The 21,275-nt window shown below is 40.7% G+C and overlaps 1 protein-coding gene across 5 annotated transcripts in view; it reads left to right on the top strand.

Moving 5' to 3' along the window:
* The window catches only part of stxbp1a (syntaxin binding protein 1a), a 40,117-nt gene extending 18,857 nt beyond the window's left edge, over window positions 1-21,260 (top strand). Inside the window, exons 5-20 of one of the 5 annotated variants that reach the window (XM_085413512.1) lie at window positions 461-539; window positions 1,183-1,286; window positions 3,877-4,025; window positions 4,128-4,212; window positions 4,697-4,827; window positions 4,920-5,027; window positions 5,120-5,180; window positions 5,325-5,390; window positions 5,470-5,550; window positions 5,692-5,830; window positions 6,236-6,345; window positions 8,185-8,286; window positions 9,379-9,464; window positions 11,999-12,153; window positions 13,136-13,293; window positions 19,250-21,260. In XM_085413512.1, the coding sequence (XP_085269638.1) occupies window positions 461-539; window positions 1,183-1,286; window positions 3,877-4,025; window positions 4,128-4,212; window positions 4,697-4,827; window positions 4,920-5,027; window positions 5,120-5,180; window positions 5,325-5,390; window positions 5,470-5,550; window positions 5,692-5,830; window positions 6,236-6,345; window positions 8,185-8,286; window positions 9,379-9,464; window positions 11,999-12,153; window positions 13,136-13,245 (1,566 nt within the window). In that variant the 3' untranslated portion in view covers window positions 13,246-13,293; window positions 19,250-21,260. Of the gene's footprint in view, window positions 1-460; window positions 540-1,182; window positions 1,287-3,876; window positions 4,026-4,127; window positions 4,213-4,696; window positions 4,828-4,919; window positions 5,028-5,119; window positions 5,181-5,324; window positions 5,391-5,469; window positions 5,551-5,691; window positions 5,831-6,235; window positions 6,346-8,184; window positions 8,287-9,378; window positions 9,465-11,998; window positions 12,154-13,135 lie in introns of all 5 variants that reach the window. The other 4 variants (XM_085413513.1, XM_085413510.1, XM_085413514.1 and 1 more) reach the window with 4 other exon arrangements.
* The last annotated feature ends 15 nt before the right edge of the window (window positions 21,261-21,275 follow it).

Genomic DNA, 21,275 nt, shown 5'->3' with positions numbered 1-21,275 from the left:
AGAAAAAAAAATCATTCATTTCTCTTAGAAGTGAAGAAGCTTCTCGGATGAGAGCTGAAACGTCTTCAAGAAACATAAAAAAGTCCAGTCGCTTTTCTTTCCACGCTCCTTAGATTCATGAATTTCAATCTTATACTTTTACACTAAAATAACTTCACAAATTAACAAATGGTTTGGGAAAATGAAAGTGAATATTCAAAATGTAACATGTGGTAGGGTTCTCCAAGGCAGGAAGGCCAGGCCAGTGCGGACTCTGGGACGCTGGAGAATGTAAACGCAGCTCATGGTTTGAAAGGGAAAGACTGACACTTGCAGCTTGACTAGCTACCAAAATATTGATCAGAGAAGCTCACATTATAAAATGCACATATTGTAAGGATTATCCTTGCTTCACCTTATCTTGAAGATTAAAATACAGAACTTTCATCGCAACACATTTAACCTGTTTCTCTCTCTTCAGTCTGTCCACACCGTCATTGCAGACTTCAAAGACCCTCATTCATCTAAATACAAGGCAGCCCATGTTTTCTTCACTGACTGTGAGTACACACAAGGACTTTACAGACAACCTTCTATTTGATATAGTGTTGATGCTGCTAAACAAGACTGTTTTGGATGTTGAGGGGTTTTTTAATTGTTGTAATTTTTTCTTTCATAGATACGAAAACGAATTTGATGTTGATGTTGTTACAACGTCTAATCCCACAGTTTCCTCAAAGTTCTTATAGTCACCTATTGTCTTCTTGTTTTGAAACACATGTGAACCGGTTTTATTAGGTCAAGTAAGAGAGGATCTTTTTGTACTAATAATCAAATATTCCCCTAATTTACAGTTTTTTGTAGAACTATACAAAAGTAGTTATTTTTCTTTAAATATGCTTTATCCCTGCACTATTACAGGGGGTTACAGCTTCATAATAAGAGACTGAGTGGCTACGATGTTGCAGTTTCCCTTTAACAGAGTCACCTTGGCCTTAGAGGTGTCTTTATAGTGGAAGAATCTAAAGCTGCATCATGTTAAATGAAGGACGAGCTTCCATTGAAGCACTCTGTCAAAGTAATATGAAGAAGTTTAGTCAAAGATGATCTTTTAGAGACATCATAGGTCGATTCAAACTCTGGTGTTTAAGTGTATTTGTCTGTGAATGTGACTGAAACTAAGCATCATGTGGTATTTTCCAGCATGCCCCGATCCTCTCTTTAATGAGCTGGTGAAGAGCCGGGCTTCCAAAGTCGTCAAGACTCTGACGGAGATCAACATCGCCTTCTTGCCCTACGAGTCTCAGGTAAACATACTGTGCAGCCCTGCATGGTGATGGTGCATAATGAAATGCAGAAAAGCATGTTTAATCTCTACAAAAAGATTCTGCATACCAATACGTATAATCAGTATTAAAGTTGTGCCCACTTGTTAAATGATGATGACCCTGATTTCAACTTCAACTGTGTCCTGCATTGGAGGAGCCTCTTGTCTTGAATAGACACAATCGCATCAATAACTATTAAGACATCATTCTCTGCTTCTGAAGGATACAGACAGCTCATCAGGAGCTTTTCATAGCAAGTAATTCAAACGTTGCAGCTTTGTCCATTTCTGGTTACTTCTTGGGGCAATATGACAGCATTTCTCTGTGCTTGTCCCTGAATGGTCTTTTAAGAACCCTCTTCCGACATCTTCTCTATGCTGATGTGTTTAAATGAACCTATCCATAGTTCTAACCATGAGGTAGCAGATTACGATATATCATGTAGCTTCACTAACCCTAAAAATGTTGATGGCATCATCATCAAAATATTATCTTAAGATACTTTAATGGATGCCTGGATGTTAAGCTTTATTGTAACACCCGGGAGAACAGTCAACTCATCAGTTTATTGGACGTGAAGCAGTTTGGATGGTTTCTTGTATCTTCTGTGCTTGTATGCCTTTGGGACTTAAAAGAGCATTTTTGACATGAAAATGGTTAATGAAGTCAGACTTAACATGCAGTCTGACCAGCCACACCTGAGCATGCAGTTCGGGTAACAAAGTCCATGTGATGGGCAAAAGAAAAGAAATCCCCAATCCTGCTGTCTAATTGCAGTTTAGCTTTTTAAAGCACATCTGCATTTTCAAACTCTTAGAACTGTGCAGAACAAAAACTTCCACTCAAAGTCCATAAATATGCATTATTGTCCTTAACTATTGCCTAAAACGCCAGAGCCAGTGGTTTTGGTCCAACATAGCTAATGAATCTTTTTGTTTACCATTTATAGAGATGGTTCTGGGACTCTGCATCCATTAACACCTACGTGTAGGACTAGAAATCAGGCTTTTCAAAAGGGACTGAAATCTGCAGTGACTAAGGTTATAATATAAGAAATCATGCACATGCATGGCTTTATAAACGATCAATTTAGATCAAGATTTGTGCCATTAATGCCTTCTTGTGCTATTTCACAGCACACTTTCCTACACAATGACTGAAACCCAGCTGAGTTTTATTGTCTGTTAGTGACAACAGAGAGAGAGAGAAGGAGAGGGAGAAAGATCCAGAGATGGAAAGCTTGAGCAAGAGCAGCTGCAGAGATCGATTAAGACAGGTGGGAGGAGAGAAATGCTGCAAAGGATGTGGGCAGGAATAGTAACAGCGAGGTTATTGGTCGGAAGAGTCAAGGATGGCTAAAGAGAGGCAGAGCGAGAGGACAGAGAAACGCACTCAGGTGGAGACTCAGCACAAAGCTGCTGACTCACCAGACTCTCTGTTTACTGCCAGACTGTTCCAGAAAGACTCACATTTATCACACTGATTTCTCTCCCTCCCACCTGCTTCCCCACCCTTTGCCTCCATCTTGTCTTCTTCTCTGCCTCTCTCTGTTTTCTAGATTCTTTTTTTAAAGTCAGGTGCACGTTCTTATCTTTGCTTTTTCCCTCTCATTTGCATTTACTCCATCCTTTTCTCCAACCATTTTACCCCATTTTTCCCTCCAGCAACCACCCCTCTATTTACTGCATCTCTCTCTTTCTGTCTGTCCTTTGCTCTCACAATCTAAAGATGCTTCTTGGCCCACAATGCTTTGCTTCCCTCTTGTCTACTATGATTAATTCAGAGTCAGTGGTTTTCTGCTTCAGGCAAAAATGCTGCCTCATAGTCCCGCCCACAGACTTGCCCAACTGGGCGATTCACATCCACACAGTGGGCTGCAGCCAATGGTGGCCGTTCTGAGGCAGGGGCCCTTCTGCAGCGCAGGAGTGTGGTCATGTGACTGTGGACAGATGGGTTGGGAGAAGGGAGTGGTAGTGATGCAGGAGAGGAGAAAAGAGAGGAGGAAGAGGATAGAAACGAAAAGAGACAGAGGGAGGAGGTGAAATAATGGAACAGTAAAAGACAAAAGAGAGGGTGTAGGATGATGTGGTGAAGATCGAGTCGAGAAGACATTAAAGTGCAGGGGGATGAAATGGTAGAGACTGAAAAAAGAGAGGGAGAAAACATGAAAGCGATAACTGAGATCAAACAGTCGATTTGTGTAACAGCTGAAACGCATTAACACACACGCAGATGTTAAAAGCCTTGGGTCCTTTCTCCCTCTCTGTCTTGGAAATGCAGTTCAGTTTAATGCTTCTCAAGGAAGTTGTTTCTGGAGAAGCTTAGCATGAAGAAACACAGCTGTGCTTTTCCTCGCTGCTCTCTCTCTCTCTTGCACACATCATCACTGTGAGGGAGAGACGCCCGAGAGGGAAGCAAAGACACACTTAGGAGTGAAGGAAAAAAAAATCTTCTTATGCACATTAGGAAAAAGTATATCAGACAAATTAGTTCAAGAAGCTAGAAACACTCATGTCAGCACAGTTAGCTGAAGAAAAAAAACGACATTTCCTTGTATTTGTGTGTGCAGGTGTATTCTCTGGACAATCCAGATGCCTTTCACAGTTTCTACAGCCCTCATAAGACCCAGCTGAAGAACCCAGTGATGGAGAGGCTGGCCGAGCAGCTGGCGACGCTCTGTGCCACCCTGAAAGAGTATCCTGCTGTCAGATACCGAGGGTGAGCAAACAGGGGGCAGTTGTAAAACGTAAAATGTCTTTACATCTATCATGCTTTGTTTTCCTTTATTTATCTTCCCTCCCACTTTCCCGTGTCTGACAGGGAGTACAAGGACAACGCCACCCTGGCTCAGCTGGTTCAGGACAAACTTGATGCATACAAGGCTGATGACCCCACCATGGGAGAGGTGAGCTCACGAGAAATCAAAATGTTGTCACTTTAAATATCCTGCTTATTATTGTTTTCACTTAGCACATCATATTCTCGTTGTTTTAACCTGTATCAGGGCTGTCCATGAGATCAGGTTACAGCTTAACTTGATCTCCGTTTGCTGTAATCAGTAAAACCACTGCACTAAAATATCCTCTCCAGGCTTTACTCCTTTAAGAAGTGCATTCTGAAAATCTGAAAGATTTAAAAGTAGAACTAAAACCTTCATGTGTAGAGTTTTTGTTATTGAATAATACAATAATACAAGCTGTATCAAAAAGAATAATCTTTTTAAATTAATGGACAAAGAAGCTTTTAAAACACATGGCTGAATATAAAGGTTTACACACAAAACTTGTGTGTAATGCAAAATAATCATGCATGCAGTTGCAGTTGCACGGCTGAATTCTACACGAGACCGGATGCATGATTATCTAATTGTTGTGCGTCTCCCTCTGTAGGGTCCGGATAAGGCTCGCTCACAGCTGATCATTCTGGATCGGGGATTTGACCCCGTCTCACCTGTCCTGCACGAGCTCACCTTTCAGGCTATGGGCTACGACCTGCTGCCCATTGAAAATGACGTCTACAAGTATGAGCAAACGCTGCTGTTTAAATTTTACTTGAGCATCATTTGCTTTTATTGTCAATTTGGCCATTGCTGTTTGGTTGATTCTTCTCCAGATATGAGACCAGCGGCATCGGAGACTCACGTGAGAAAGAGGTCCTTCTGCATGAAGACGATGACCTGTGGGTGAGCCTGAGACACAAACACATAGCCGAGGTGTCCCAGTGAGTACTTTTCATTCTGTTCTTTATTTTCCACTCAGGCTTTTGATATCAAATTAAATAATTCTCATATGTTACTGTCTTCTTGTCACTAGGGAAGTGACACGCCAGCTGAAAGACTTTTCTTCCAGCAAGAGGATGAACACCGGAGAGAAGGTAAAGCCGACTCTGTGGAGGGAGGTGATGCTATGAGTATGAATGTAAAGTTTTGTGAAAACATTAGGGGTGTCCTGTGGTTTACGTCATCGCCGCTTTATTGGACATTAATCGTGTAACTTAGTGTTGTTTTTGTTTCAACAGACCACGATGAGGGATCTCTCCCAGATGCTGAAGAAGATGCCTCAGTACCAGAAGGAGCTCAGCAAGGTTTGTGTGTTTTTTGAGTCTGTGCATGCCTTTCTTTGTGTGTGCGTGTGTATACGCTGACCTGTTTTGTCTTTTTCAGTACTCCACTCACCTGCAGCTGGCTGAGGATTGCATGAAACATTACCAGGGAACAGTGGACAAACTTTGCCGTGTGGAACAGGTGAGACGGAAGCAGAAAGAGGGGACGAGGAGAGAAAACCAGAGGGAATAGGAGGTGGAAGTAGCAGAGGCGAGGACAAAGAGCACAGTGCAGCGATCGGGGTTTTAAAGTAAGACGTAAACGAGAGGTTTTCTGTTGCAGGATCTGGCTATGGGCACAGATGCTGAGGGAGAGAAGATCAAAGATCCCATGAGGGCCATTGTGCCCATACTGCTGGATGCCAATGTCAGCACATATGACAAGATCCGCATCATCCTGCTTTACATTTTCCTTAAGAACGGTAAGCAACAGACTGAATATAAATCACATGAAAATAAGACAGAAATATTTATTTACTTTCTAGTAAACTGTTTATACAAGTTAGTGTTATTATTATTGTCTTAAACATTTTTTATACATCTGTATAAATTGCCGTTGCTTTAGCTGATGTTTGACTTTTGAATCTAAGGGAAGTAGAGTACGCTCATTCTTGTGTGTTACTTAATGTGAGTGAGTGGGCCATGAAAATGTGGCGTTATTAAATATTTTTAATTGTCATTTAACATTTAAAATACAAAAGAAAAATGAATGCAACAATGTTGTGGGTTGTTTTATTGAAGCAACGTGCAGGAACTTGGTGATATCAGAACAAACAATCTTTGTTTTACAAATCTTGTTAATATTTTGTGTATATTTGTGTGCTTAGGCATTACGGAGGAGAACCTCAACAAGCTGATCCAGCATGCTCAGATTCCCCCCGAGGACAGTGAGATCATCACCAACATGGGTCACCTGGGCGTCCCCATCATCACAGATGTGAGTGTCTCCTTATTATCAGCTTACTCATCCTTTCCTAATTCCTTATAAACTAAACTTTGAATACTTTCCTTAAATTAATTTTTAAGTAATTGTATTGTAGTTTTTGCCTTTTAATATTAACACCAATAGAATGTAATGGAAATTTGCTTATATTATGTAATCTGTCACAGCACAAGTCTTCCCATCAGAGAAGCTGTCTGTGTCGTTTCACTTTAAAGCACAAACTGTGTGATGTTTTTCATTTGGACAGTCTGACCCTTGGACAAAAAAGCCTAAGATGCTGGAAGTCAAACTACTTCACACTTCATAGATGTTGGGTGAAATAAAGCAGGCTAACAAAGAATTGTGAAAATATTGTATTTAGGCTTTTCTTTATTTACATTAAATTGTTAATTTGGTTACTTATATAACTGGTGGGTGATTGTGTATCATTGTATCTGTATCTGTATCACTGACCCTTAACCAACACAGAAATCACAGCGTGACACATTTTGGGGACATCTCAAATGCAATTTCTTATGTTGTCACGTTTTGAATCCAGGTTATTTCCACTGTACTGCAGCACTGTTTGATGGGGCTTCAGGCGGTACACTTTTCAATAGGTGTTTGACAACATCAGGGTTGCTCCTTATCTTCAAACCTGTTTTTGATTTTCATGGAGGAGCTCTCAAGGTGTCGTCAGTCGTTTGGGAGTGGGGGGCTACCTCCAGGAAGGGAATTCAAGTATCATGGGCTTTTATGCAGGAATGACGGGAAGGTGGAATGTGAGTTGGTGCTGTGTCAGCAGTAATGGGGCTTGCAGTGACCTGCTGTGTTGAGAGATCCAACCCTCAGCTGTGGTCATGAAGTATGGGTAATGATTGAAAGAGTAAGATTGTGGATTGAGTTTCCTCCACTGGGTGACTGAGATAAGCCCAGCTGAGAAGCTCAGACCTCAGGAGGGATTGTGGAGCAGAGGCTGTGCTCTGTGCCACATGTGTGTTCCAAGAAACTGGTTGAGGTGGTTTGGGCCTGGTTAGGATGCCTCCTGGGCGTCTCCCTGTGGAGGTTTGGTGGGCACGCTCAACTGACAGACCCAGAACACACTGGAAAAATATATATCTTGTTTGTCCTCTGAATGCCTTGAGATCCCCTAGGAGGAACTGGAAAGTGTGGCTCGGGAGAAGGTTGTCTGGAATAGCCTGGTTAGTCTGCTGCTGCTGCATGTGTTGCTTATTGCTTAAAGGGGCTATAATGCTGTCACTACTTTATGTCAGATAAATGCTACCTAAAGTGTGAATGCTCATAATAAACGTAGCTAAAGTTTTAATGAGATCGACATATGTACAAGGAATCGCTCATAGCTGAGGCTTCAGACTGCTTTAAACACTCAGTTTCATACAGTTCTTCCACCTCTGGCTGTTCAGCAGATGAGAGCAGATATTCCTAATATGGTCAGCTCAAGCACAAAGTTTTGATTGTGAGCACAGAAGCCTCACCAACCTGCTATTTAAGCTCTGTTTCTGTGGGGGTAGCCAATCAGATGAAAGCTGTCTTTAAATGTAGACATTTTAAGATAAGTGCAGATTATTCTGACCTGTGACTCATGCAAAGCTACTCTAATACAATCCAAGAATAAAGCTACTAGTTACCTATTCGTTACTCTGAATGTATGAACGCATTTGGAGATCTGTTCACATCAGCTCTGAGAGAAAGTGAAAGATGACTAGCATGTAGCATCAGGACATTAAGCTTTCGTTATCTAACGTCTAGCAGATCAGTTTGTGCTGTTTTTAATGAGTGCTCAAGGAAAGCGTCTTTTATTTCCACTTCCTCATCTATTCTTTCTTTTCTCAGTCCACCCTCCGCAGAGGGAAAAAGGTCGACAGGAAGGAGCGTGTGAGCGAGCAGACCTATCAGCTGTCCCGCTGGACACCACTGATCAAGGACATCATGGAGGTGTGTTTCTAGGCATTTTATTTTATTATGTGTTAAGAAAACTAAAGAGCTTTATATAACCTGCTGTCTGGCAGATGCATTGAAGTGTCTTAGTATTTTAGTTTCAAAAACATCTCAACTATAGATGCAGTCATTACTAAATTATGTATTAAAAAGTAGCTGTTACATACTTTTCACTTCTCATACATCCACAACAGTCTCAGTCAAACACCTAGTTGTCATCTACTATATTCAGGGGTGCACATAAATGGTCCGCAGGTGCGCGTTCGCTGTCAAAATAAAAGACGCGCACCAGATAAGAAGTTGCAATGCGCGTTTGCGTACATATAAACGGCACTGTTTTTGTCCACTCGAGTGGGATTTTCACGGCATATTCTGCACCACATCTCTGTGCGTTCATCATTTGTTTGAACCCAGCTCACCTCCTGGAACCACTTTTCCGAGAGTACGCGCTTCTTTTGCGGTTCGGACTCCTTCTGACACTTCTGTGGAGGTGGAGGAACACCAAAGTAATTGCTTAAAGGAGCTTCTTCAACATCTTTAAGAGTTCTAAACAAATGTCTGTCCTCCTCAGAAAATCTTATGTACGCAACCGCGCATTGCAACTTCTTATCTGGTGCGCGGCTTTTATTTTGACACACCTGCGGACCACTTATGTGCACCCCTGAATATATTAAGCCCCTTTCTGTCATCGTTGTATTTTTACTCAGTTGTATATAGTATTTGTATTCTATTTTTATCTTATTGTATATTTATTTTATTTTATTCTACTGTATATAGTATTTTATTTTATTCTATTCTGTACAGTTGTGTACTGTATTTATTCTTATTGTATTCTAATTTTTGCCTCATAACTTTTGCACTGTCCACTTCCTGCTGTGACAAAACAAATTTCCCACGTGTGGGACTAATAAAGGTTATCTTATCTTATCTTATTTGTGCAAAGCTAATTCTGCAGTGGACCTCTGCAGTGGAAGTTGCTAAGAGATGTGAATTTGCCTATTTCAAGTGTGTACATGTACGTGTGAGAGACAGAGACAATATTGCTAACAAGGATATGTTTTATTTTTGTTCTTTTTTGTTCTCTTGCAGGATGCTATTGACGATAAACTGGACACCAAGCACTATCCTTACATCTCTACCCGCTCCTCTGCCTCCTTCAGCACCACTGCAGTCAGGTACATACACACACACAAATGTATTTTCAAACAACATAGCATCTCATTTCATGGTTGTAGCATTTTCAAATTATGAAGAGAGAAATGGAGGTGTTGTATCAGAAGATGAGTCTGATGGGACTGAAAAGAAACAAGAACAGGGATGTGCTGCTGCTGCTTTACCTTAATATGGAGAAACAACCATTTCTTGCAGTTACTTCCTGATTATGTTATTTCACTGCCTTGGATTTGTAGAAAATGGTATAAATTCAGCAATACCTCCTTATACTCTGGTCCAGTCTGTGTGGATGCTGCTTATCCTGTCACGGTCCGGGGCAGCGGCCGTGTGAAGAGTGGAAAGGAGGACTCAGATGCAGCACTTACTCAGATGTGAAGGTGATTTATTGACAATACTGAACATAAAGTGGAGATGGCAAAACAGAACTAAGGACGAACTAAACTGGGAGAAACTACACAAAGGGAGTGGCAAACCTGAACATGAAGGGAGAACAGCAGGGAGAGCACGCAGGGGATTCACCGGGTATGAACACAGACGACGCGACGAGGAGCAGAGGAAATCACACACTATAAGTACACAAAGAGACACTGGGAAATCACACACAGGTGGGGGAAACAGCTGGACCTGATTAACCTGACGAGACAGGGGAACACTAACACCAGGGACCAACAGAGGGAGCACAAACCCAGAACCCAGTGTCTAAAATCCCAAACACAAACCATCCCAAAACAGCCATGAATAATAATGAAAGTAATAACAATAAGGGACACAAACACAAAGTCACTGAGTCATGGTCGCAGGACCATGACATATCCTGCATGCTCTCTTGCCTCTTTTACTGTCCCTCCCCCACAGCTGCACACACACCCAGCATCAAGTACCTTGTTGTGGGTACTATCAGATAACAGCTGTTACGTTCAGAAAGTATTTGCAGGTGAAATTTTACTTCATCTTGCTTATTTGGTTTTTGCTCTGAACATAAATTGCCTATGTGTGATGTGATGCAGGTACAAACCGAGCCACCTGTCTGCAGCTCATTCCCTTCCTTCGCTCTAAAACCTCAACTCTTGTTTTTCTTATTCTAGCTAGTAATATTATCCTCTCACGGTGTTCTTCTTAGTCTGGTTAGGTTCCTGCCTGCTGTGGAAAATCTCTAAAATTTCACTGTATTGCACGAGGTGGAGAGCGACTGGGACACTGGAGGGCAAAACGGTACTGTGGTCCTTTGCCCTTCAGCCATCCTTCGAATGTCTTCGAGTTTAAATTGGCCAAAATGCCAAATAGTTCCTGAGCTATCTGATGCACTAATCAGCGTTTATTTACGGCCGCCAGAGGCGTGTAGATTATGGCACCAACATGTGAACACATTCCTAACACTCTCCTAACGCTGAATTACAGGCCACCAACTCCTGCTTATCCAAATCAACCCTAACTAATGCTAGTAATACTACCAGAACTTTTCTGGTCCTACATTGTAAAAGTCCAGCGCTTATCTTTTCTTTAACTATGAATAACTTCTTATTCTTCACCTCCCTCACAGCAGAAGTATTTACCTATCCTGATTTGAAATACAAATACTTTCTGTAAACATTAAGCCCACAGGGGAGGAAGGACAGTATTAAATTCATTTTTGATATAAATGAAAATAATATTTCCAGAAAGCTAATATCTAGGATTTACCTAATCTTATAATTGAAGAGAAGTCTCGTCCAATGTGTGTTAAATCAAGCTGGGAGAAAGGAGCAAACATAGAGCTATCAGAAGAGGTCTGGATAAAGACACGAAGAGCACACCAAGTTTTTTTTGTCCAAAAGAATAAAATGGAGTAAAATACCTGAAAATGGGCAGTGTTGGCGAATGTGTGGTAATATATGTGCAGATCGTGTTCATATTTTCTGGGATTTTTTCTTACTAGTTGGATGTGGTAGCAGAGATAAAGACATATTTGTATTATTTATTAGCAGAATGTTCCACTTGACCTCAAAAAACAAGACAGATACTTGTTCATATGATTAAGTGCAAGTAAGAAAGCAGTAACTAAGACGTGGTTAAATAAAGAATCTTCAACAACCCCTGAGAGGATAAAAATAGTTCATGAAATCTGTGAAATGGAACAGTTGACCTTTTTCTCTGACACGTGTGAGTGTAAGGTTTGAAAAGTACTGGGGAAAATGGATAAACTACCAGTCTGTGGATGAAACTTTGGATTCCCCTGCTTCCTGGAGAGCTATATCTATGGATTAGACTCATGAAGACCTTCTGAGTATTAAAAAAGAAAGGAGCAGGATTAAATAAACATGGTGGACAAAAATGAACTGCTCCCCCTTTGCATAAGGATGGGATCCACTCAGTTATGCTTTCTGTTGTTATCTTTACTATGGGATTAATACTTAAAAGTGACTGATGGCCTTGTCCTTTTGCTGTGTGAATAATTTCTTGTCTTTTTTTTCTCTTTTTGTACATTTTCACAAAAATAAAGTAACAAAAGAATGTATTAATACTGTACTTTCATTGTTGTGTTGTTGTTTTCCGGCAGTGCTCGGTACGGCCACTGGCACAAGAACAAGACACCCGGAGAGTACCGCACTGGGCCACGTGTCATGGTATTCATTATCGGCGGCGTGTCTTTCAGCGAAATGCGCTGCGCCTATGAGGTCACACAGGCCAATGGGAAGTGGGAAGCCATCATTGGTGAGTAGTGTTGCAGAGGGTAGTGTAGGCTGCTGGGGTGGGTAGTTAGAGACACATCCATCGCCTTGAAAACAAAGTGGGTGTGACTCTGAGTGGGCATGTTTTCACGAGAGGTGGGAAAAGCTGCGTCCTAATTCAGATTAAAGAGAGGCTGAAGATTCAGTGTGTGGTCTTTGATGGGCACAGATGACTTGTGACCTGGGACGTGACTAAAAAACATTAAAGATGGGCAGGCGGAGAAACAAAGTCTGGAGTATAGAGGGAAATCTGACTGGAATAGACTAATAAACGTAGTTTTCTGAAACATTAAATGCGGTTTCATATTTTGGGCTTCATTTCAGTATTTTTACTTTTTTCAGCCTGTGGAAACAAAATGGAAATTTAGAAATATAGGCTCAAGTTTTATAAACGCAGCAGACCTCATTTCATCACACACATACAGGGCGGCATACATCCCACATCACACATTGCTGTCACAGAAATTTCCCATCGACAGGTTTACACTGCAGCAGCTTTTTTTGCAGGATGCAATTACAGATAGCAGGTAGATTATTGTGTGCAGCATTTTGTGTTAAAGTAGCCCCTTTGTGTCATGTTCCTGTGTACTGTTTATTTGATGTCCTGAAGCTTTGCCAGCCAGTCTGTGTTATATTGTTATGTTAACTGAAAGTGTCTTTTGTTGTGCTCTGCTTCTGCTGTTGTCTTTAAAAACAACTGTTGTCTTTAAATTGCAGCCACGCCATGTCTTTCTCTGTGTCTGTGTTCCCAGTTTATTTGTGTTTGTGCTACTTGGTGTGTGTGTATGTGTGTGTGTGTGTGTGTGTGTGTGTGTGTGTGTGTGTGTGTGTGTGTGTGTGTGCTCTGTATGACAGGTTGCTTGTTTTTTGATCCTTTTGTTTTCTGGAGAGAGCGAGTGAAGGAAGGGCAGGGGCATGGCATGTGCTGTGAGACGAGTGGTGAAGCCACTTCTGTTCCTCCACAGGTGCCACCCACATGCTCACCCCCACCAAATTCTTAAAGGACCTGCAGCATCCCGACTTCCGAGAGTCCACTAGGGTGTCCTTTGAGGACCCTGAGCCCTCAGCCGAGTGAGGCAGAGACAGATTGGGAGGGAGGGAGAGAGAAATCACACAGAAAAAAGTAAAGGCAGCCGTGCAAAGAAGCCCTTTCTGAACCTTCACAGCACAAGGGCTTTCTTCCTTGTTCCTTCTTCTTTGAACACTCAGTACTGTTTTATGTAACTCCACCCTCCTCCTCCCCACTTCCTCAGGGATGGATGCCCCCGACATTTCCTCACTGCATGGACTGCTCCATCAGACTCCCTATGTATCAGTAACTCAACCGCGACTCCGTCATGTGTTTCAGACTGAAACCATAACTCCAAACAGGTGTATTCTCGCAAAGTCTCTCAGCTTATCCACAAATCCAGTGCAATAAACATTTAACATTTCAACTACTTAAATTAACTCTAAGATTTGTTGGAGCAGTCTTAGCTCACATCCTCACAACGCTGATGTGATGATGGCATGCGTATCACACTTCCTGTATCCTGAACTCTGTGCTGATCAGCGGCCATGCCTGAGGAGGTCGTGAACCCATCCCTGCTGCCTCCTCCCATCATCTCTGCAGGGTGGATTAAATCGCCCCGTGATGGGCACCCAAAGGCCCTTTGATCTTGTTTAAAACTCACTCCAGATTTAATCTGCCCCAACATCTTTATCAGTTCCTCTGATTTATTTTTATAATTTGCCCTTTACATACACCAAACAAACACCTTTTTTTGTTACTGGTTTCTTTCCGGATTGGTCCTTGAGTTGATGTTGGGTTTCAGAGACACACTTTATCATTTCTTTTCTGGATTTTTTTTTTGTGTGTGTGTTTTTGTTTTTTAATCCTTGTGTATTTTTTTTCTTTGTTTTGACCGCCTGACTTTGTCCACTCAGCTCACCATCACATGCTCACATGGCTCATGACCTGTCTGCAGAGGATGCTGGACTTTAAGCGAATGTTGTCATGATGATGGAGATCTGCTGACAAGCAGGGCAGCTGGGTGACAGAGGAAACCAAGCAACCAAAAATAAGTTCATATGCATTCATATGAATATTTGCCTTCTGTATTACCGTCACAACTCCTCTGTGCGGACAGTCTGAGAATGTAGCATTGTTCCACCTGATATGCTTTAGCAACCCACCTAAAAAAGAGAGAGATCCCAAAAAAACATCTCCTAACATAGGGCACTATCCACATCTTCAAAATACTCATCTTCTGTCTTAGTATTCAGCACATCACCTTGTTTATGTGAGCACATATATATTAATAACTGATAATGCTTTCAAAGCAGCTCCTTTCAGACAACATCATACCTGGACACACACACTGATGGATAAATTAGTGAGTTTAAAGTCTTTGCTTTTGAGTCTGCTCTTTTCAGCAATCAACAGAAATCCTGTTACCTACATGTGTGGAGAACCAAACAATGAATTAAAGATTTAAAAAAGAAAAAGTTTAGCTGCATAAAATTAGCCAAAAGCTCAGGTGTATTTAATAAAGATTAAATACCATACCTAATTTCAATTTGGTGAGTCTACCCTTCAGGGTGGTCTCCTCGAGCAGTGTTACAGTATTTCCTACTCCGCTGTTGATATTGGTCGGAGATAGTTCCATTCTGTCTTTTATTTGGTGCATCGGGATATTTTCCAGTGTGTTAATACAGTAATGTGAAAAAAGAAAGTTCACCGGACTCTATGCACAGTGCAATGTTTGGCATACTGACACAACCACCTCATTCCAATTATCAAGCACAGTGGTGGAGGAGTGATGATTTTGGCTTGTTTTGCAGCTGCAGGTCCACTCAGGTACTCAGTCAGTATCTTCAAACTCTTTCCAGTCAGTTTCAGTTGTTATTAAATCTAATCTGCAGTAACTGTGGCTCTTCTGTGATTGATCAAGAGATCCATTGTCATTGAACTAGATAACCTAGCCTTGATTGACATAACCATCAGAAGGCAGAGGCAGCTGCCAACCTCGTCTCCTGCACACCATCCTTGTACACCATAAAGGGTGTTCCCAGTGGCATCGATTTTGTTACATTAGATAACGATTCCTCCCGTCTACCTTCCAAGCTCAGCCATCACTATTCAGTGCATCTGCCAGGCCCAGGAGTCACTGCCTATTCTCTAATTGCAACCTCTGGCCAAGCTAGTGTTATTAGCAGTGGACTTCCATCATTTGTTTGGGAACTTACGAGTGAACTGAAAGTAATTTATGTGAATTTTTCCAGCTGGACCACACCCCTTCCAGTCATACTTCTATAAATACCTTCCTGCACCACAAACCCATTTGTTCTCATTTGTATTTGGGGTTGTTGTCTGGGGTCCTGGACTTTACTTTAGCACTGTGACATGAATGTTGTAAAGAGTGGTCCAAAATGTTTCCACAGTGATATGAGAGACTGATGAAGTCATACAGAAAATTATTACTTCAAGTTATTGCTGCTAAATCATGAGCTGCTCCTAACAACACCACATAGAGTCTGGTAAACGGTTTCTCTTTCACATAACTGTATCTTAACCCTCCAGTTTAAATTTGTGTAATAAAATTGCAACTGGTCAGATGGGACTCAGATGGGATATGAAATGGGACTGGTGCTGAAAGCGATCAAAAGGTACACGAGGAGATGACCTTGAAGTGCACACTGACCAAACTTAAACCAGGTGTGGCTTCTGGTATTCATATGGGTGGAGTCGTGACCTTTTTCATTATACTTTTAAGTGAAACCAGGGCTGTTGAGAGAAGATGATGCTCGATTTGCTTTGAACAAAGGGTTAAAAAAGAAAACATTTTATGCTTTAACGAGCTTTTAATAAAAAGACTACATCCCTTAGTGATCACCAAAAAACATGGCTCCATAATGCTTTTCTATTAATATCTTTGACTGGTTATTTCATGATTATTAATTAGTAAAAAGCTAATATATAATGCAGTTTTTTATTAGACTAGAATGTTGAACATCCATCTCATGACTAATCTGCTAAAGCAATATCATTTACAAACCAAGCTTTTTTTAAGGTTTTCTCAGTAAGCTCTCACAGCTCTCACCATAAGCGGTATGAAGCCTCCCTCCCCACATGCTGCTGCATTCAAAGCTTCCTGAGCAAAAATGGCCATTACTTCCTAAAACAAGTCTTTTTGTTTTACTGTGCTATTATATGCCAGTAATTTTTGGTGTTGGAGCGTAACATCACAGTGTTGTTTCTGGGGCTAAAAATGGCCCACCAAGCTGTGTGTTTTGGGAACAGCAGAGAAGCAGGCGAAGCCAATTCGACATTCTAGCCTGACCCCAACTTTAACCCACTCACCCCCTTGAACCCCCACTTACGATCTCTGATTCCTGCAACCACCGCATCACCTTAACCCAATATGAAATGGACTTGCCTCTTTCTCTTCTGTTTATTTGGGGGATTTTGTTCAATTTTTTTGCCTTTAACTGCTTCCATTTCACGTGCCCCCACGTCGGATCAGGTTAACGTGTTAGAGGTAAAGCAGCTAATCAAGCCAAACTGGAAGAAACATGCAGCTTTGCAACAGAAACAAACCAATATAGGTCAAAAACTGTTGGTGTCTGGAGTAAATCAAATCAAATGTTTACCCTCCTTATGTTCAGGAATTAAGACACAAGTAAATGTTTGCTTTGCTCCAGTCCTGCACCTTTCAAGTTTTACAATGTCTGAAATGTGTCTTCAGCTGTCCATCCTTGAGCCATTAGAATTACTGATTTTCACATTTCCATTCAAATCTAAGTTAGACAGCGGAGTCAGCTCACTGGTTTTGGATTTCATGACTTGACTTCTTGAAATACTTATAACCTTTTCCGCTGTCTGCATGCCCTTTTAATAAAGGTTGCACATTTTCATGATTGTGCATATTGGGGTTTGTCACATGATGTCATGCACACATTGCTTGAGAGTTGTCTATCATACTGGATGTGATACAGTCATGGACTGATAGGGGAAAATGCATATTCCACCAACTGGATGGCAATGGTTTCTCGAGGTTGCTGGTGCTTGCTGGGTGAAATTGGTTGCAAAGACAATGCTGCAACAAAAACTTTGTTTGCTAGCAGGTTCCCACAGTCACCTTTAGTTTTTCAAGTTTGGCTGGAAATACTCATTAACTACTAGCCTAGCGGCAGATCATTTTGACAAAGTACAAGGAAGCCAGAAGAAGGTTCACATTTACACTTCAAAGTAAAAGCTGTTCTTGCATCACACTTGTCACAGTTTTGCTACAGCTAGAAGAGTAGTAGCTAGCTTCCATTCAAACTACAACTGTAGCAATAGGCTAGTAACTAGCTAGGGAATACACATTTTTCCGCTAGTAGGTGGTTACCCAGGGATTACTCACCCATGTTGTTGGCCTGTTTGATTGAGTCTTTAGCAATCATTTTCCCAATGTCTGCCATTAACCTCCAGCAAGCACTCGGAACCAGATGAGAAATACTCCTTTTTTTCGGTTGCCAGATAGCTGCAAACTGGTGGCTAGGCCTGTGTGACATTTCTCACTTACTCCTACATTGTCACCTTGATTGTCACACATCCAAAATGGCAGACAAGTTAACGTTGTGTGGTTCGCGGTCACGTGTCTGCAAAACCTCAATACAGATTTGGTGTTGCAGGTTTTCAACTAGCCCACCTGCTGCTTTAAGCTAACTTAGTCATAGTAGTTGTGTGGCGCCTGTGTGCTCCCATTGTGTTCAGCTGCATGTGATTTATAACACAGCCTAATAACTCGGTATCTGACTGTATGCTTGTGGAGTGAGAGTGTATTAGAGTAGAGTAGTGCATTACATACTCCTGCACAAGGTCACAAAAATTCCAGAAACTAAAGGGGACCTATTGTGCTCATTCCCACTTTATTTTGGAACTATGCAAGAACAGTTTTATGTTACTAACAGTTTAAAAAAACAAATCTTTGTATCTTATACTGGTACTATTTGCAGCTCCTCAGTTCATCTCTTAAACATATTACAAATTAAATTTCTGATTCTTAAAACAAAATTCATACTTTGATGGACACACTGTGTTACTCCAGTACAATTTTGGGGATCTATCGGTAGGATAAGTGCCTGCCTAGATACACACAATACAATTGTTGAGAAAGCTAATTTAGCCACATTAGCCTAGCATTAGCCTTTGGAGCAGTCATCAATACAAGACATCCAGTGTCAGTGATATAATATTACAGCTTCTATTTTATAGCTCTGGCTCCACAATGAAAATTCAGCTTCATACTGGCCTCAAATTCCACTGTTTTGTACTTTTAGAAAGCTAAACAAAATTAGCTTGTTTCTGTGACTGTATTTGGAAATACCATCCAATTAACATCTGCTACATCCCAGGATAGATTACAGGGATTACTTGTCCATATACTGAAGTATTTGAAAGTTTGTCCATGTCCAGTTCAATGTAATGTCAATTGTAACAGTGTGTGTATATGTGTATATATATATATATATATATATATATATATATATATATATATATATATATATATGACAGAAAATAAAGAGAAGCAAAATAGTTCCACTTTAATGTGCAAAACAATCTAAACCCAGAAAGGTTTTAGTCTATTCTTAAAATAGCCAGTATACAAAATTTGAAGTGGTTTAAATAGTTACTTAACCTTTAATTCATTTTCTGACTTATGTGATGTGAGCGTAATGCTTTATTTTCCCCTTCGCATTTAATGTGTGTGTCAGAAAAGAATACAAAGAAGCTCCTCAAGACAAAAAAGGAACGGAAACCCCCAAAAGCACTTAAACCTCCACTTGAGTACAGTGAAAATACCCCCCCGCCCTAACACTTTTAAGACTCTTTTAATACATATTAATAATCCATTTTAACTTGCTGACTAACAAATTACGATTCCATAACTTTACGATCTATCTTTACTTTCAACGTTATGTAAGGTTGTCCTCGTCTAAAAAGTAGGCTTCATAACATAAGCTGAAAACACATTTTTCATCAGTTTCCTTCCAATCGTGCAGATCTAACACGCTGTGTTTGTGTGTCTCTTTATGCGTGTGCGTGTCTCCAGGATCGACCCACATCTTCACTCCCACCAGCCTGCTGGAGCAGCTCAAGGCCATGAACAAACCAGACGAGGAAGTGACGAGCTAAAAATCCTCCAATCAGTCTCTCTCCTCTTAACCTTACTCCCACCCCCTTACATCATCTCCCCCCCCCCCCCGCACATCATTCCCAACCAAATCCTACACATTAACTGTGTATGCATCTTGCTTGAGAAGAGAAAAAATTTAGACAATTAAAAAAAAAAAGAGAGATACGTTATATCAAAGAATAAAATTGTTGCAAGTATTCTCATATTTTACAATGGATGCAACTAAATAAACGTATTTAAAATTAATTAAATATCAGAAAAGAAGGCCATTTAAAATTGAAATGACCAAAATGTAATATTGTACGCTATGAAACCTGCTAGGATGTGTAAAAGGTAGATGATTTCTCTTGTTCGTTTCTTTCGGTTACCTCCATGGTGTGACTTTTACCTTTAGCAGATAGAGGAGGGATGTGCAGCCTGAGGGGTTCATATTGTAAAAAATATATCAGTCACCATGCAATTTATAGATATATGCATAGATATATTTCATCAGAGAGGAGTCTGTCCTATCACCCTTCCCTTACCCATTTGAGATGTTCGTATTCAGTAGCATGCTTCGACTGTGTTTGTATCCAGTGTGGATGTTCCGAGAGCCGCATGTAAATGTTGTGGTTGAATATGGCGCTTAAAAAAAACTTTTTGTTTTGAGCATCACAAAAAGGAAACTATTCTTCAAGGATTTTTAAGAGTTTAAGAGACAATTTCACTGGCCGCTTTATTAGGGATACCTTTCTCACTGCTTATTAACACAAATGTATTGCTAGTAGGTCATATGGCAGACGCTTGATGCATGTAGGCATGGTCAAGACGGCCTGCTGAAATTCTGGCAGCAAAAGGGGTCCAAACCTGTGTCAGCAAGGTGTAACTAATGAAGTGGCCGCTGAGTTTGTATGCTCAAGTAAACTTGGTCCCAGCTACTGAGCTTACAGGCTAGCAGAGAAGAAAGTAGAAAGTGTTCAGGGATGTATTGATTTTTGAGTTTTTGATACTCAAAACAAGATCTGTTGGTTTTAAGTATTCATTTTAAGAGCTCCACTTAGTCAGTCGGAAAAGAGGGAGCTCTGTTAGAAGCCAGAATCATCCCTCCTCCAGCTGCCGAGACTGTAAAGTATTTACTTGCCACAATCTTTTTCCTTTCCTCTGCAGAGACGTCACGTTTCAATGTCAAAAAGGCCGTTGCTTGCTGATATTTAATAAATAATCCTCCAAAAAGGGCCAGTTGTATTTCAGTATTGTATCCTGTCAGATTAAGTCTTATCATTGGTTAGTAACGATGTTTAATTGGGCCATGCACTGAGTAGTGTTGTGTATATGCTATATGTTGCTGTTTTAGCGTCTCACTGTTGAATGGTGATTTTTCTGACTGTGAAGTAGTGACTTTTCCTTTGACGAAAAAACAAAACAAAAAAAAAAGCCAATGTGAAGCCGCCGTGTTTGTGGTGTTTTAGCTGTAGCTGTTTAGTGGTCCACTGGGAAAAAGAACTAAGATCTATATTTTCTTTGTCTGTTTTCCTCCTCTGGTGCAATGTAAAACCCTCCAATGGTGAATGGCTTTGCAAGTTTAAAAAACAAAACAAAGAAAAACCCTGGAAACCCCTCGCCACTTTTCTTTCCTCCTTCTATTGCCTCTTTCCTGGCCAAACAGTTGTATATTGCACTATGATGCGTTTTCTGTGATGCAAACGCTTGTGTTTATTTTTTCTTTTTTATTATAATTTGCTGTTGTATAGGGTTTACGCTGTCAAATCAGTTGATTTATATCAAAATTATTTATCAGAGAAGATAATATTGAAACATTAGTCTGTCCAAAAAACTGTTTAACTTATTGGGATTGTATGTTTGCGAGTGTTGAAGCACAAACAATACTTCCATGTGTACCTAATATGTACTAAGGTTGTCTAATAAATTGGCTTCCATTATACTGAAAGACTGAACTTTTTTC

This window comes from Rhamphochromis longiceps, linkage group LG7 (genome assembly GCF_057381845.1).
Source record: "Rhamphochromis longiceps isolate RC_006_pf linkage group LG7, R_longiceps_female_GT1.1, whole genome shotgun sequence".
In the NCBI taxonomy this organism is placed as follows: Eukaryota; Metazoa; Chordata; class Actinopteri; order Cichliformes; family Cichlidae; genus Rhamphochromis; species Rhamphochromis longiceps.
The sequence above is the reverse complement of the archived record's forward strand: the minus strand, read 5'-3'. Positions and strand labels throughout refer to the sequence as shown.